The sequence below is a fragment of the Mauremys mutica genome, chromosome 20 (genome assembly GCF_020497125.1).
Source record: "Mauremys mutica isolate MM-2020 ecotype Southern chromosome 20, ASM2049712v1, whole genome shotgun sequence".
NCBI lineage: Eukaryota > Metazoa > Chordata > Testudines > Geoemydidae > Mauremys > Mauremys mutica.
In genome coordinates, this window is record NC_059091.1 from 20,819,454 (window position 1) to 20,834,984 (window position 15,531).

The 15,531-nt window shown below is 52.6% G+C and overlaps 1 protein-coding gene across 1 annotated transcript in view; it reads right to left on the minus strand.

Annotated features, from left to right (window-relative positions):
- Nucleotides 1–5,409: 5,409 nt before the first annotated feature.
- The window catches only part of LOC123353824 (adhesion G protein-coupled receptor E2-like), a 29,720-nt gene continuing 19,598 nt past the window's right edge, over nt 5,410–15,531 (minus strand). The window contains exons 9-18 of the mRNA XM_044995237.1: nt 14,781–14,799; nt 14,361–14,551; nt 13,213–13,383; nt 12,589–12,779; nt 11,176–11,411; nt 10,269–10,335; nt 8,054–8,145; nt 7,026–7,194; nt 6,222–6,314; nt 5,410–5,788 (exon numbers count right to left, since the gene is read on the minus strand). Of these exons, the coding sequence (XP_044851172.1) occupies nt 5,783–5,788; nt 6,222–6,314; nt 7,026–7,194; nt 8,054–8,145; nt 10,269–10,335; nt 11,176–11,411; nt 12,589–12,779; nt 13,213–13,383; nt 14,361–14,551; nt 14,781–14,799 (1,235 nt within the window). The 3' untranslated portion in view covers nt 5,410–5,782. The remainder of the gene's footprint in view (nt 5,789–6,221; nt 6,315–7,025; nt 7,195–8,053; nt 8,146–10,268; nt 10,336–11,175; nt 11,412–12,588; nt 12,780–13,212; nt 13,384–14,360; nt 14,552–14,780; nt 14,800–15,531) is intronic.

The following is a 15,531-nucleotide window of genomic DNA, read 5'->3' on the forward strand; positions in this document are numbered from 1 at the left end:
ATACACCTCCCCTGCCCACAATGGCCTCTAAGCATCTAGCTAATGTTTGTTATGAGGGTAAACCTACCTCCAGTGGTGCTGGAACTAGGGGTGCTGCCATGCCCCTCAGGTTGAAGTAGTAATAACAAACACCAAATACATGTTTCAGAATGACTCATCCACTCCATTGGCCAAACCAGACAGCTTCTATGCAAAAGAATAAATGCACACAAATCAGACATCAAAACCAGTCAGAGAACACTTCAATATCCTTGGTCACTTGATTACAGACCTAAATGTCACAATTATTCAACAAAAAACTTCAAAAACAGACTCCAATGAGAAACTGCAGAACTAGGATTAATTTGCAAACTGGACACCATTAAATTAGGCTTGAATAAAGACTGGGAGTAGATGAGTCATTACACAAACTAAAAACTATTTCCCCATGTTAATTTCCCCCTACTGTTACTCACACCTTCTTGTCAACTGTTTCAAATGGGCCACCCTGATTATCACTACAAAAGGTTACATTCTCCTGCTGATAATAGCACACCTTAATCAATTAATCTCATTGGAGTTGGTATGGAAATGCCCATTTTTTCATGTTCTCTCTCTCTATATACACACATATCTTCCTATTGTATTTTCCACTGCATGCATCTGATGAAGTGGGCTTTAGCCCATGAAAGCTTATGCTCAAATAAATTTGTTAGTCTCTAAGGTGCCACAAGTACTCCTCGTTCTTTTTACCAAATACATGGTTTCCATCAGCAGCACCCCGCCTCCCACTAGAAAAATAGTTCCAGCTCCCTTGCCTACCTCCCAGCAATCTACAGGAAGGAAAGTAGCAGGGGAAACTGTGCTCCTTGCCTTTCAGGAACTGAAACTGGCTAATAATAGTAGTGGGTTGTGAAGGCTTTAAATAACCTCATGGATGGTTCCTGGGAACCACATGTAACATTTTATAGCTTGGGGGAACACCCTGTAACCCCCATATTCTTCATTTTTATATAATTGTGATCTTACATATAAAACAGGCCTTGCAAGGTATCAGGGGAAAGGTTACGCTCTGCTGAAAGTCATTTCTCTATCCATATATGTATAGCAGGGGTCGGCAACCGACGGCACGCGTGCCGATTTCTCATGGCACGTGAGGCAGGCTGAGCTGCTCAGCCTGCCGCCGCTCTGGGGTTCCCGCTACTGGTCCCTTGCCAGCCGGGGTCCCCCCTGCCTCAGCCCCACTCAGCACCCGCTGCTGGCCTGGGGGATGGAACCCCAGGCTGGCAGTGGGCTGAGAACCCAGCTGGCAAGGAGCCAGCAGCCGAACCCCCAGAGCGGGGCGGGCTGCGCTGCTCAGCCCGCCGCCGCTCTGGGGTTTCCACCACCAGCTCCTGCCAGCTGGGGTCCTGCCGCCAGTCCCACTCAGCGCCAGCTGCTGGCCTGGGGGAAGGAACCCCAGGTTGGCAGCGGGCTGAGACCCTAGCTGGCAAGGAGCTGGTAGTGGAAACCCCAGAGCAGTGGAGGTCAGCCCACCGCTGCTCTGGGGTTCTGGCTGCTGGCCCCTTGCCAGCCGGGGTCCCCGCAGCCCCATTCACCTTGCTTCCAGTTGGAGTTCCAGCACAGGCCCCCTGCCAGACAGGGTCCAGGGTCCAGGCTTCCGGCCCTGCTCAGCCCTACCGGCCGCCAGCTCCACTCACCTCAGCTGCTGATCTGGGGTTCCAGCCGCTGACCTCCTGCCAGCCGGTTATCAACTTATAACTCAGAAGCCTGTATGCAGCTTAAAGTATCTAAATAGGTGCCACCAGACACTGAAAAACTCAGCAAGGAAAAGCCAGGGCAAGGATCACACTAAACTAATAAGATCTGCATTTTAATTTAATTTTAAATAAAGCTTCTGAAGCATTTTCAAAACCTTGTTTACTTTACATATAACAGTAGTTTGGTTATATATTATAGACTTATAGAGAGACCTTCTAAAAAACATTCAAATGTATTACCGGCACAGGAAGCCTTAAATGAGAGTGTATACATGAAGACTCGGCTGCTCGGCACACCGCTTATGAGAATTGTGTGTATGGTTGTCACTAAAACATGCTGTAAGTTGAGGAATCAGCCAGAGATTCACTCCCCAGAGTCAACAGCAAGGAAAGTAACCAACACCCGGGCGGGGTGTCAAACAACCCATCAACAGCCAGTGTCCAGCAAGGGAGCTACAATGCGATGACTCCCCTGCATGAGGCCACACCAGGGGAACTGCTCAGCCCTGCCTGGAGACTCAACAAGGCCCCCCCCAGACATGCCTGGACTTGTGCTCCCCAAGCACATGGGATGGAGGGTATAAAACAGAACCCAGTGGCCACATGCTGGGTCTTTCTCCTTCACCCACCTACGCTGCAAGCAACAAGGACACTCTGAAGACTCCAACTGAGGGAACTGGCCCAGATTTCAAGGGTGAAATCTGTGCAGTGGTGAGCTGGAGCCGGTTCCCACAGGTTCCCAAGAACCGGTTGCTAAAATTAGACCTCCGTGGAGAACCGGTTGTTAAAGGGCCAGGGGGTGGGCAAAGAACTCCAGTCCACGGGCCGGACCATCCTGTTGCTCCCAGGATTCCCAGCTGGGGAGGCTGAGACTCCTCCGGCCCTTCCCCCGCTTCCCCCCAGCTGCAGCGTGGCCAGCCGCCAGCACCAGCTGGGCAGCTCAGCTGAGCTCCGGAGTCGTCCTGCTGCCGCTTTTTGAGAGGCCCGGCAAGGTGGCGGGGTGGGGGTGGGTGTCCTGCTGCAAGCTCCAGGGCTGGCCAAAGGGGAGGGGAGGGGGCAAGTGGGGCCCCTGGACCCTCAAGGATGTCTCCCCCGGGCCCTCCCCTGCTCCCCCCCCTTAAATCAGAACTTTTTATAGGGAACCGGTTGTTAAGATTTTGGAGCTCATCACTGAATCTGTGTACTATGAACCGCAATATCCAGCGGGGTGAGAAAAACTGCTTTATCTAAATGTTACCCAGTCTAATAGGTTCAAGAGTTCAGATGCGTGCTTATATTTTGTTTTGTTTTTGTAACTAGCTCTGACCTTTTTGCCTATCACTTTTGCCTTTCCCCCTGGAGTAGGAAGTCGTTCTGGGGCTCGGAGCTGACTGTACAGCTTATAGAAACGGAAACACAGACTCTGTGCCCCATCTCGATTTTATGCCAGCCCTTTTAGGTTGTAAAGTTGGCAGAAATGGCCACCCTTTGTAAAGGTTCCGTGGGCAGGGGGCCTCGCTAGCTGGAGTATGGGTCCTGCATCCCCCTGCTCCCGGAGTGGAGGGCAAATCAGGGGAATGACCAGGGTACATTGCACTGCAGCTCTTCCATGCTCCCCAGGAGGCTACAGGTTGCAGCATAAGTTAGAACAGCCTCGAGGCTGCTCTAACTTACACCAAAGGCCTGAATGGCCCCAGAATAGAGGGAACACAACATTTCTTCTGACTTAGCTGCTGCAGGGTCTCTCCCTACAAGCCCTCCTCTGCTCTGGAATGACTCTCACTTCTGGATAGGTCTGAAGTAGAGGTCATGGGGCCCAACTGGGCCAGCTGGACAGGGCTCTAGCACCTGCCTACCAGCATTCCTGGCACTGCCCTAGGCACCGTGTTCACAGCACTATGCCTCAGAGGACCTGGGGTAAACATCCCAGTGGATCTCGTGCTCGGCTGCTAGGGGACAGCTGTGGAGACCAAGAACCCTGGTGGGGAGAACAACGGGAAATTGTGAGGGGGAAGAGAAGAGGCCACATACTATGAATCCCCATCCACCCAGCACGGCGAGGGTTAACACAGAATGCAGCACCAATCTCTCTGCTTTATCCCTGCAGCTTTCTGCTGCCTTATCTCCCTGCCAGAGCTCAGTTCCCCTCCTTGGTTTCTCACAGCAGCCTCTTCTTATCACCCTGGTGCAGGATGGTGACCCTTGTGAAAACTTCCCCTTTGAAGCCACAAGCCAGGGTGCCAAGTGCTGCCCTGCCCATGCATGAGAAACACCCGGAGGCTAAGGGTATATCTGCATTGCAAGCAGAAAGTGTGACCGCTGCACTTCTAAACACCTCTGAGCTGACGGTCGAGTCGCTCCCGAACTCTCCGGCACACCATTCCGGCACTTCCGTGGCATCTTGCGATACTTTCAGTACTTGATTCCAGCGCATCACTCCCTGATCTGAGCTAGCTTTACCTGGCTAAATCACGGCTAGCTCGAGTATTAAAAGCAGTAACGTCCCAGCAGCATGGGCTGCGGCTGCTCAAACATGTACCCTCAGTCCTGGGCAAGCAGCAGGCAGCCACCTGCTCCTCGCGCTAGCTAGACAAAGCAGCTGTTGTATGTCTGCCCATGCTGCAGTCCCATATCCCCAGCTGCAGCATAGACATACCCTGAGGTACGTCTCCCCCCCGGCCCACTGGACTGTAATGTACCAGGATCGCTGCTGGGTCCCTTTTCAGCAGTAGATCTCAAAGCGCTTAGAGGGCCCCCTACTGCCCAGTTGAACAGCTTGCTAGTAGCCGGTGCCATAATCCACCACAGGCCGGGGAAGGTATAACTGGGTTCCTGGACGTCAGGGCCATCGCTGGCTGTTAGCCAAGACAGCTAAGCCTCCGACAGCCAGAACTGGCTAATTGCCCTGTTCTGTTCCTTCCCTAGGATGCGAATGGCACAGGCCACTGTCAGAGACAGGTCACTGGGCGAATGGACCATTGCTCTGACCCACTGTGACCGTTCTTGAGGCAATCCCATGCTGAGGGGGGAGGGGGCTGGTGGCCACATGAGGCTGGAATCCAGACACAGTCACACCCTGTTGGTGGCGGAGGGGCAGCAGCAGAGGGGTGCAAAGCAGCAGGGGCAGTTGCACATGTGGGGGTGCGCACTGGGCCCAACAAGATCATGGACAAAAGAACCGAGCTCTCCAAGAGTAGGGGGGGGCGTAGCAGAGCCAGGACTCTGCGTGGATGCCAATAAAGGGGGGTCCTGTATTGAGCTGCTGGATACAGACCCACTGGTTCCCTCAGGCACTCTAGCTCCCAGACTGTACTTCCTGATGTCACCATTAGGCGTCTCTCCAAATCCTGGCGTGCATTAAGCAGCCATGGGGCAGAGCGCAGGCTGTACTGAATTCATAGGACAGCACTACTGGGCGTGCTCGACAGCGCACCCTTGCTGTCAGGGAGCACTAGGAACTGCACTTAGACCGAGCATTGTGGGGATTCGGGATGTGGTTGCTCGTACCCCATTTCCAGCCACTAGAGGGAGACACAATTGAGCCTGTCTATTTTAGGGTGTAAAAACGAAACCACTCGAGAAAGTGTTTTAAAAAGACACCACGAAGTCATGCATTCAAAATCAAACTCATTTTACAGTATTGAAATGCCGCAGACATGCAAAACCTGCTCAGATTTCAGGGGACTGAAGGATTGGGGTGGGGGGGATGATAAATAAGGAGAAAGGGAATCTCTGAAAAGCAGCAGTGGATTAAGCTATAGCTAGATTAAACTACAGGTGCTACTGGCCCATGCCTAGGGAGTCTAACTTGTTCTAACCACTAGACCCCACAGCCAGGGATAGAAGAACCCAGGAGTCCTGACTGCCAGCACCCCCAGCTCTAATCCTCACACCCCTCTCCCCTTCCCAGCCCGCTGATTTAATCCCGGGATCACACTCCAGCTGGCAGGTTGGTTTCGAAGTTCTGATCCTGCAAGCACTTTAAAGATGGCAGATTCAAGTTCTGCAATAAGCTTTTCCTTCTCCTGTGGCGCGATGGCGTCTCCTGCCTCCCGGCCAGAACATCAGCCCTGCAAGGAACAAGAGACACCGGCATGGTTCTGGAGGGGAAAACACAAGCTCCCAAGAGAGTTTTGATATCAGATGAGTGGGATCAGGCCTTCTGTGCACTCGGATTTAACCCAGACTTCAAGCTCCTAGCGTAGCAGATTTCCATGTCTATTGGTGTCACTGAAGCTTCCCCAAATGCTCTCAAGTCCCTGAGGGCTGGTTTGCACCCAGCTTTTGTGCCAATTTAACTATAGCAGTCCAGACACAACGGCTGCCCTGCACCGGGGAGTCCTGACTCCCAACCCCCTTTGCTCTAACCACTAGACCCACCCCACTTCCAGAGCCCGGAATAGAACCCAGGAGTCCTGACTCCCAGTCCAGTGCTGTAACCCTGCCCAGAGCTAGCCTTTTGGATGCATCTGGTGAGGGGCGGTAAAAATCACAGGGTCTTACCGCTTTGCTGCTGGTGGCTAAAGTAGACATGGAGACATCGGAAACGTAGGACTTGGGTTTGCAGGTGAACCGTCTCTTGTACTCCTCCCGCACCTGGAGATGCAGAGACAGTCAGTGGTGCCGAGAGATCTCTTCTCTCTAGGCCTTATCTCCATTTCTAACGTGCCCAGCACCTCAGCATCTGGGCGTTATGCAAATGAACAAGAGCTGCATCTAATCCTGCCTGATAAAAGGGACCTGAGCCCGATGCAGTCATTGGGGCTCACTGGCTGTTACCCATGCGGAGACTTACAGCTATTTATGCTCCCCCTCCTCTATGCCTTGGTACAAGTTAGAGCAGCCTCAGGGCTGCTCTAACACTCGGCTTCCTGTGGCAGCAGAGAATTCCCATAATGCAGTGCACTTTAGACTTCCACCCAATCCACAACCCTGCACTGGAGCAGAGCCTTTATAGGAGATAAGCATGGAAGTGGATTCTCAGGAGGCCTTTTCCCTCGAGTTTAACAGCCCTTCGAGGTGCCAGACTGATTATTTTAGGGAAGTTCTCCAGGGAATTGAGAGGCTAAGTGACTTGCCCAAGGTGTCAACTGCACAGCGTGGAATTGCGCCCAGTCTCATAAGTGCTCAGCTAGTGCTTCAGCCTCTGGGCCATCTTTCCTCTCCACACAAGGGGCTGCTCCATCGCTCTATTACTGGGGGAACCTTGGGGGGATCTTACCCAGTAAAGCGTCATTAGCCCGCCCTGCTCTCTGCTGGCAGGGGGTCTGCTGAGTCTATCAGGGGATGAAGGGCCCTAGGTGGTACCTGGCGATTGAGAAGACAGTGCACCAGGAAGATGAAGGCTCCCTGCAGGCTGTTGACAACGGTGAATAAATACGCCATGACCGTGGCGGCTGGGCCGACTTGGAGGAGACCGAAAATCCACGTGCAGCCCAGAACGAAGACTTGGGCAATGGCTTTAAAGGTCAGTAGCCTGGAGAAAGGCAGAGGGAGAGATCCCGTGATGACAGGCCTCTGCAGGGCTGCTGAGTCAGGGGGGTCCGGGCCGAAATGGTGAATGCTTCCTAAAGACCCAAGTCTCGCTAAGAGGGGCTGGGACAGATTCAGATCCTGTCTGGATCAGGCAAAAGGAGCCCTGTGACACACTCACCAGCACTGGCTGCAGGCACATAGAAACACAGAGAGAGCCTTGTTCTATGTGACCTGGCTTTCGGGGTGACTATTCCAGCCGGGCCCCATTGCAGAGGGCAGGTGGGGACGGGGCGAGGAAAGTGTCAGTGCGGGGTACACAGCAAGGAGCAGAGCAGGTTTGTAAATCCAAGGTGTCAGAGACGGGGGAAAGCCCCTTGGGAGCAGATCTCCAGCTGGTTCAAATCGGCAGATCCCGTAGAGAGACACCAGCTTCCACCGGCTGAGGATCTGTCCATCCAGGCTTCGCAGCAGCCTCACCCTCTCTCCTGCATTCTAGCACCCTGGCCACTCCACGGCTGAGAGACACAAACAATGGGGCGTCCAGCACTGCCCTTGGGGGGCCGTTGGCCAGACTGAGGATCTCCAAGGGCTGTCCCGGCACTCAGGGAGGCTTACAACTCCCACTTCAGCCCAGTTTTTAAAAGAGGGAAAATGAGGCACAGTGACTTGCCCAAAGTTACACTGCCAGTAGCAGAGCTGGGAATGGAACCCAGGAGTCCTGACTCCCAATTCTAACTGCTAGACTCCACTCCACTCCCCGAGCTGGGGACAGAAACCAGGAGTCCTGACTCCCACCCCGCCCCCACCCCCTTACCACCACTGAACTATACTTTTCAGCTCTGCTTTTAAACCAACATTACCTGGTGTCCTTAAGGGTGGACACTTCAGTGTTGAGGCTGGAAAGCTTTCGCTGCAGCATCCAGAGGGTTAAGGCAAAAAGGACGGAATTAATCTAGAATCAAAGTAGAGAGGTGGCAAAATTTGCAAATACAAAATTGCTCAAGATAATTCAGTCCCAGGCAGACTGCGAAGAGCTACAAAAGGATTTCTCAAACCCAGGTGGCTGGGCAACAAAATGCCAGATGAAATTCAATGTTGACAAATGCAAAGTTATACACATTGGAAAACAGAATCCTAATGATACATATAAAATGATGGGATCCAGATTGGCTGTTACCACTCAAGAAAGAGATCTTGGAGTCATTGTGGAGAGTTCTCTGAGAACATCCACTCAGTGTGCAGCGGCAGACAAAAAGCAAACGGAATGTTGGGAATCATTAAGGAAGGGATAGATAATAAGAGAGAAAATATCATATTGCCTCTATATAAATCCATGGTACGGCCACACCGTGAACACTGCGTGGAGATGTGGTCGCCCCATCTCAAAAAAAATATATTGGAATTGGAAAAGGTTCAAAAAAGGGCAACAAAAATGATTAGGGGTCTGGAACGGCTGCCATATGAGGAGAGATGAATAAGACTGGGATTTTTCAGCTTGGAAAAGAGACGACTAAGGGAGGATACGATAAAGGTCTAGAAAATCATGACTGACATGGAGAAAGTAAATAAGCAAGTGTTATTCACTCCTCATAACACAAGAACTAGGGGTCACCAAGTGAAATTAATAGGCAGCAGGTTTAAAACAAACAAAAGGAAGTATTTTTTTCCCACACAACGCACAGTCAACCTGTGGAACTCCTTGCCAGAGGATGTTGTGAAGGCCAAGACTATAACATGGTTCAAAAAAGAACTAGGTAAGTTCATGGAGGATAGGTCCATCAATGGCAATGGGCAGGGATGGTGTCCCTAGCATCTGTTTGCCAGAAGTTGGGAATGGGCTACAGGAATGGATCACTTAATAATCACCCTTTCTGTTCATTCCCTCTGGGGCGAGGGCCGCCCAGAGGATTCAGGTGGCCTGAGGCAAAGCAATTTCAGGGGCCCCTTCCATACAAAAAAGTTGCAATACTATACAATACTATATTCTCGTGTGGGCCTCTGGGCAAATTGCCCCACTTGCCCCCCCCCTCACTCCACCCCCGGGCAGCCCTGGAAAAAATAAACATTTAAAAACCTTCCACATCTCGGCACAAACCCAGTTTTAAGAAAACTTCTTTTCAAGTCATCTTTACAAGGTATCACTAGTTCTCAGCATCAGCTAGAGCTAAAAGGCACTAAAGCTCATTAAAAGGGTTGGACAAATATTTTCCGTCAAAACTTTTTTTGGATCGAAAACTAGGGGTTTTTTTTAAAAAGCAGAAAAAAATCACGGACAATGTCAGCTTTCCTTCAAAATCTGTTGTGGTTTTTTTACTTGAAAAGCTGAAATTAGTCTGCCAAAACCTGAACACGGTTTGGGGTTTCAGAAGTGTGTGGCCAAATATTTGCTGCTTGCTGTGTTTGACTGTTTAAAGAAACAATTAAAAAATTCTGCTTAAAAAAAATTCAAAACTTTTGAACCACCTCAGCTTGTGACCAAATGCCTGAGCCCATCCAGGCAGAGATCCCTGTCTGGGGCACCTGGCACTGGCTACTGTCGGAAGAGAGGATACTGGGCTAGATGGACCTTTGATCTGACCCAGTGTGGCCGTTCTTATGTTTGTATGTTCTTATCTCACTAACCCTGATTTGCCTCAGGCTCCGGGGAAGGGATGTGACGGGCAGCTGGGGGTCTCGACATGAGCAGAAGCAGAAATTGTCGCCATCCAAAGCAAGGGTGTTGCTGTTCGGTATGTTTATCTGGCCAGATCCGCAGCTAGTGCAAATCAGCATTGCTCCATTGAAATCAACAGAGAAATACTGATTTACGCCAGGTGAGGATCTGGCCCCATGATCTGAAGTCCCAATGTGATGCCAGAAACTGTCTTTCGCAGGATTGATCTGGTGGCTCTTATCACCCCATTCCCTGACTGGGCCAAACTCCTCCTTGGCATATACTCCTTCGAGGTCAGTAGCATTACACCAGGGGATGAACTGGGCCCACAGTGCTTAGCAATAGACAAGGGAAGCCAGGCAGAGCTCCAGACATCACCGTACTGAGGTAGGCGGCAGGCTCAAGCCGCAACAGATACGTACCCCGATGATGACACACACTGGCCCTAGGAAACTCCAGATGAACCCCTTCTCCATGCTGAGCCAGCAGCTACAAGAACAAAAGGTTAATGTGACGTTCACTGAACATCAGCAGCCTGGTGCAGCGATTACCATTGATATTAGTGCTACCCAACGGGGCTCCTACCGAGCTACAGAGTGAGGGACAGTCCCTGCCCCTACCAGCACCATCTAAATGATGTGGGGGAAGGGAAACTGACGCAGCGAAGGGGGATGTGACTCATTTCGGGGAGTTCTCTGGCCTGTGTTATACAGGAGGCCGGAGCACATGATCACAGTGGTCTGGCCAGAGAATCTATTAATTTTATTCAAGGTCAAGGTCATGCACAGAGGTCAGGAGCAGAGCCAGAGAGAGAACCCAGGTGTCCTGCGCTCCAGTCGACTAGATGCTAGAAACATTAATTCATTCATGAAGGACGGCAGCTCAGCTATCGAGACAGACGCCCACTGGTCCAGAGCATCTTTCACTGGGGAGTGCTGGGACGGGCACGGGCACACACACACACACACAGTGCTGGCGTAAGACAAGACCTACTCTCTTCACTACCATTTTTGCACTCACACAGCAAATTTGTCCTTTAGATCTAACCACAGTACATCAAATTTCCTTAAGGCCAAGAACGCCTTAGATTTGGACTGTTTACTTCTAGGGACTTATAAGGCCCCATCACTGTAGCATCTAACAATCTTTAATCGATTTTGTCTCCCAATGCCCCAGTGCAGCAGGGCAGTGCCATTATCCCCATTTCACACATGGGGAAACTGAGGCATTGGCTTGCCCAGCACCAAGCCTGTAGTAGAGCTGGGACCTGCATCTCCCCTAACACATGTTAATGCCCTTCAGGGCCAGTTCCCCAGCTCAGGCGCTCACTTTTCCCGCCTGCCGTATCCCTCCGGCATAACCGCCGCCGAGACGGCCACCACCAGGGCGGGGAAGCCGTAGCCGAAGAGGCTCAGGTGCCGCATCTTGGGGCTGTGGGTGCTGAAGTAGTTGACGACCCCGAGGTTGCGGACGGTGAGGAAGAGCACCACGGCCTCCAGGAACATCCAGGCGAAGCAGGCCAGGAAGAGGTAGTGCAGGAGGCCAGCAATGACGGTGCAGGCCAGCTGGGGAGGGAAGAACGCCCGCGTGAGCGCAGAGATCCCGGGCTCTGCTGCTACGTGGTTCCCCGGGCTGGCACTTAGGGCGACCCCTAGTGGCGACGCTATGCAGAACAGGGCAGGAACTGATGAACCAGAGAGAACCACAGGGTCTGTGTCCAGCAGCCCAGCTAAACAACGTTTGAGCATTGCCTCCACCCTACCACCAGGGGCACTGTAGCCACCACTATCTTCTGCCACACAAATCCCAGCTCAGCGGGGCATTTCAAAGAGCCCACTCAAGGTCTGGGACCTTCAGCCTGCACTAACAAGCACTTGCTGTGACGAAGTGGGAATGTTCTTGATGTGTTGTTCGAATGCTGAGTGGGGAGTATTGACCTGGGAAGGTTGCAGGGGAGTTTTGCTGGGACTGTCTGCATTGGGGAAGGGAGCATACCTGAGCATGTAACCTGAGAACCCAGGAGGGGGGTTGGAGGCCAGGTAACACCTCTGCCTGGGACACTGGACAAAGGACACAAAGGCTGGGGGAGGAGCCGGGGGGGAGGCTGAAGGGAGTTTCTGTCTGGAGCTGGCTGAGAAATGGAGAGGGGCTTCCCAACGGGGCTGTGGCCTCCCTGGGGGCCCACAGATGGACCTAACTAAAGGGGGTCCTGTTGTCTGTATCGACAAGACCTGTTTTGGACTGTGTTCCTGTCATCTAAATACACCTTCTGTTTTACTGGCTGGCTGAGAGTCACGGTGAATTGCAGGAAGTGGGGGGTGCAAGGCCCTGATACCCCCACACTCTGTGACACTTGTCGAGGTCCCTTCTAGTCCTATGATTCTTTCATTTAACAGCCTCTAATGAGCATCCTTGGGCTTGGTTCCCCTGCATCAAACCCACCCCTGGGAATTACCATTGCAAGAAGGGGATTTGCCCTAGGATCTCTTCTCTGCCCTGATGGCCACTGCTAGCTGCATACCCAATAAACGCTCACTCTTCAAAGTAGGTCAGTATCATTACCCCCATTTTACAGATAGGGAAACTGAGGCACCAGAAGGTGCTTTGCCCAGCATCACCAACAGGCTCAGGGCAGAGCCAGGACTACAACCCAGGTCACCAGAGTCCCCAGGCAGTGCGCTATCTACCAGGCTGCTCTGCCTGCCACGTTAGGCACCACCCGAGGGGTGGGGAGTGCTTTACCTGGTGGCTGGGGCTGTCCACCGCGGTGAGGAAGAGCAGGTCGGCCAGGAAGAGGCAGAGGCAGAGCTGCAGGTGGATGGAGGTGTTCACGTTGCGGATGGAGCGGCACAGGAGGAAGGTGAGGATGGCGAGGAAGAGGCACAGCAGGGACAGGGCCAGCCCGACGTGGGAGATGAGGAACAGTGGGAAGCCTGCCTATCGGGGAGGCGGGGCAGACGGCTCGTTAGGAGGCCACGCGTCATCCCACGTGGGGCAGTTAATGCAGGTGGGGCTTTGCTAAGAACTCCCCCCGACTCCTGCCCGTGACAGATAATCACAGCTGTTCCAGGGGAACACGGGCATATACCTGTACAGGGGCCTTTATTTCAGCCATAGGGCTCTGGGAGCCAGCAGGGGACCATGGAACAGGGAACCGCCTGTGATCGGCCCATGATGCCCATCTCCAGTGCTCACCCCAGCCCCTTTGCGCTTTCCCCAGTGCTGCCCCCCATGCCGGGGAGGGGCTCCCCGTAAACATCCCCAGAGCTACCTCCTTGTCCTCCTTCAATCTCCCCTTTCCCGAGAGGATACCCGACTGCCCCCAGCAAAGCCCGCAGCCTCGGTCTGCGAGTACGGGCCCGTTACCGTTATCTCCCCCGATGCCATGAGGACGGCCAGGTTGGAGACGTGATTGCAGCTGCACGTGGTGTGAGTGGCGTTGCTGCGCACGACCCCGCACCCAGCCCGAGACCAGCTGCCACGCCGGTCCGTGGCCTCCCACGAGACGCAGATGAGCTTGTCGGGGCTGCTGGTTGGCTGCAAAAAAGGAAAAAGCGAAGAATAACGCAAGTTGGAAAAAAGTACCAGGGGAGCAGGTCAGAGACTGCAGGAGAGCACTTGAGAGGCAGACTAACAGAGGCCGTGCGGACCAGTGGATGGGGTATTAGACTGTAACTCAGAAGACTTGAGTTTTAGTCCTGGCTCTGCCACTGGCCTGCTGTGTGACCTTGACAGAGTCACGCTCCTGCTCTGTGCCTCAGTTTCCCCTCCCACCCTTTGTCTAGACAGGCTAAGCACTTGGCGGCACGATGAGCCGCTCCTGCCAGAAGGGGGCGCTGATTTCAGCCTGTGCATTAGCACAAATACTGAACAGTAGGGCAGAGGGTTAACAGCTTCTCTATCGCTCCCCACAGAGAGTGGGCCAAAGAACACACATGGGGTGGTTCTGAAGGGCTCCCAGACTCTGCGTCTGCCTTAATGAAGCAGAAGAAAAATCTATCCCTGCTCCTAGTATTAACACCTCGCTCTTCAGTGCTTTCCATCCATCAGTCAAGGCGCTTTCCAAAAAAAGTCACTATCGTTACCCCCATTTGACATATGGGGAAACTGAGGCACAGAGTGAGGTGGGGGGGGATATCAAGGTCAGCCAGCAGGCCAGTAGCAGAACCAGGAGTAGAACCCAGGTCGCCCACTAGTGCGCTATCCACTAGGCCACACTGTCTCCCCGTGTTCCTCTTTCTCTCTTCCCCTGTCACTCAATCCCAGTAGTGGGAAATTCATGCATCTACTACTGATGCTCGGTTAATGGAGCTGGCCCTTTAGCAGCTGGAGGAGAAATTCAGACTTTCTGATCAAAAGGTCATGAGTTCAATCCCCCCTTCCCTCCAAGACAGCACCACACTTGGGGAGAACACAAGAATTCCTCCCCACCTGCGAGTTAATTCAATGCAGCATCCCCATCAGCGGAATCAACCCCACCCGCAGTTCATGGAGGCACGTGCAGCCGGCCTTACCATGATGGTCCGGAAGGTGTAGTTGACTGGATCCGGGAAATCGGTCTTGATCTGGCTGGTCAGGAAGGCACTCACCACCCTGGAATTTATCCGAACTGGCCAGACAGAGGTGGCCCTTTGGCCATGGAAGAAGCTGCCATTCAGGAGGGACTCCATGCCCACGTAGGAGGCAAACGCCACTCCAGCCCGGGCTGCAAGTATCCCCAAGGAGAAACCAGGTGAGTTAGCGGCTTCTTTACCCTGCATTGCACCGGGGGACTCGCAAAGCACTGTACAACTCCCCCGCTTCAGGAGCTGGGTAATGTATTGCTTCAGACCCACCCACGGATAAAAACGGGGCACAGAAAAGTAACACGATGGCACAGCAAGCCAGCAGCAGAGCGGGAAGAGAGGTGTCCGGGCAGCCAGACTTCAACTTACAACTGCAGCTCAGCTAGCACTGACAACAAGACAGAGGGGCTGTCCATAAATTACGGAACGCAACAGTGGGCACGGGGCTCCTTTATGTTGTGTGTTTGTTTCAGTGTTACAGTGTTATCAGGGGTGGGCAGATCTTGAAAATCCCCCCCAACTGAAGATGGTTTTCTCAAAACATCTGATATTAATAGAGCTAGTTGGAAAAGAGTGTTTTTCCCCCTGGTGAAAATCTTGAGGGCTTTTTGGGGGGGGGGGAAATGGAAACCACATTTTTTATTTTAAATTGCCACTACAATGCCTCCTGGGAGTTGTGGTTCGCATGCCTCGTGCTCCTGTTTCTCCTCTATGAGCCAGGTTCCCTGGTTGGTCTGCATCTCCCATGATGCACCATGGCAATCATCTAGCCACAATGCATCATGGGAGACGAAGCCTGGCTAGAGAGCCTTACCTGTGGAGGGGAATGGGAGCTTGAAGCATCAGGAACATGATTTCAGAATCCAGATACACCTCTACCTTGATATAACACTGTCCTCGGGAGCCAAAAAATCTTACTGCATTATAGGTAAAACTGCGTTATATTGAACTTGCTTTGATCCACTGGAGTGCGCAGCCCCGCCCCCCGGAGCGCTGCTTTACTCTCTTATATCCAAATTTGTGTTATACTGGGTTGCATTATATTGAGGTAGAGGTGTATTTTAGGTCTTCAGCCAAAAGCAGAAAATATTTCAGGTTGGAGGGCATTTGGGGCAGCCAG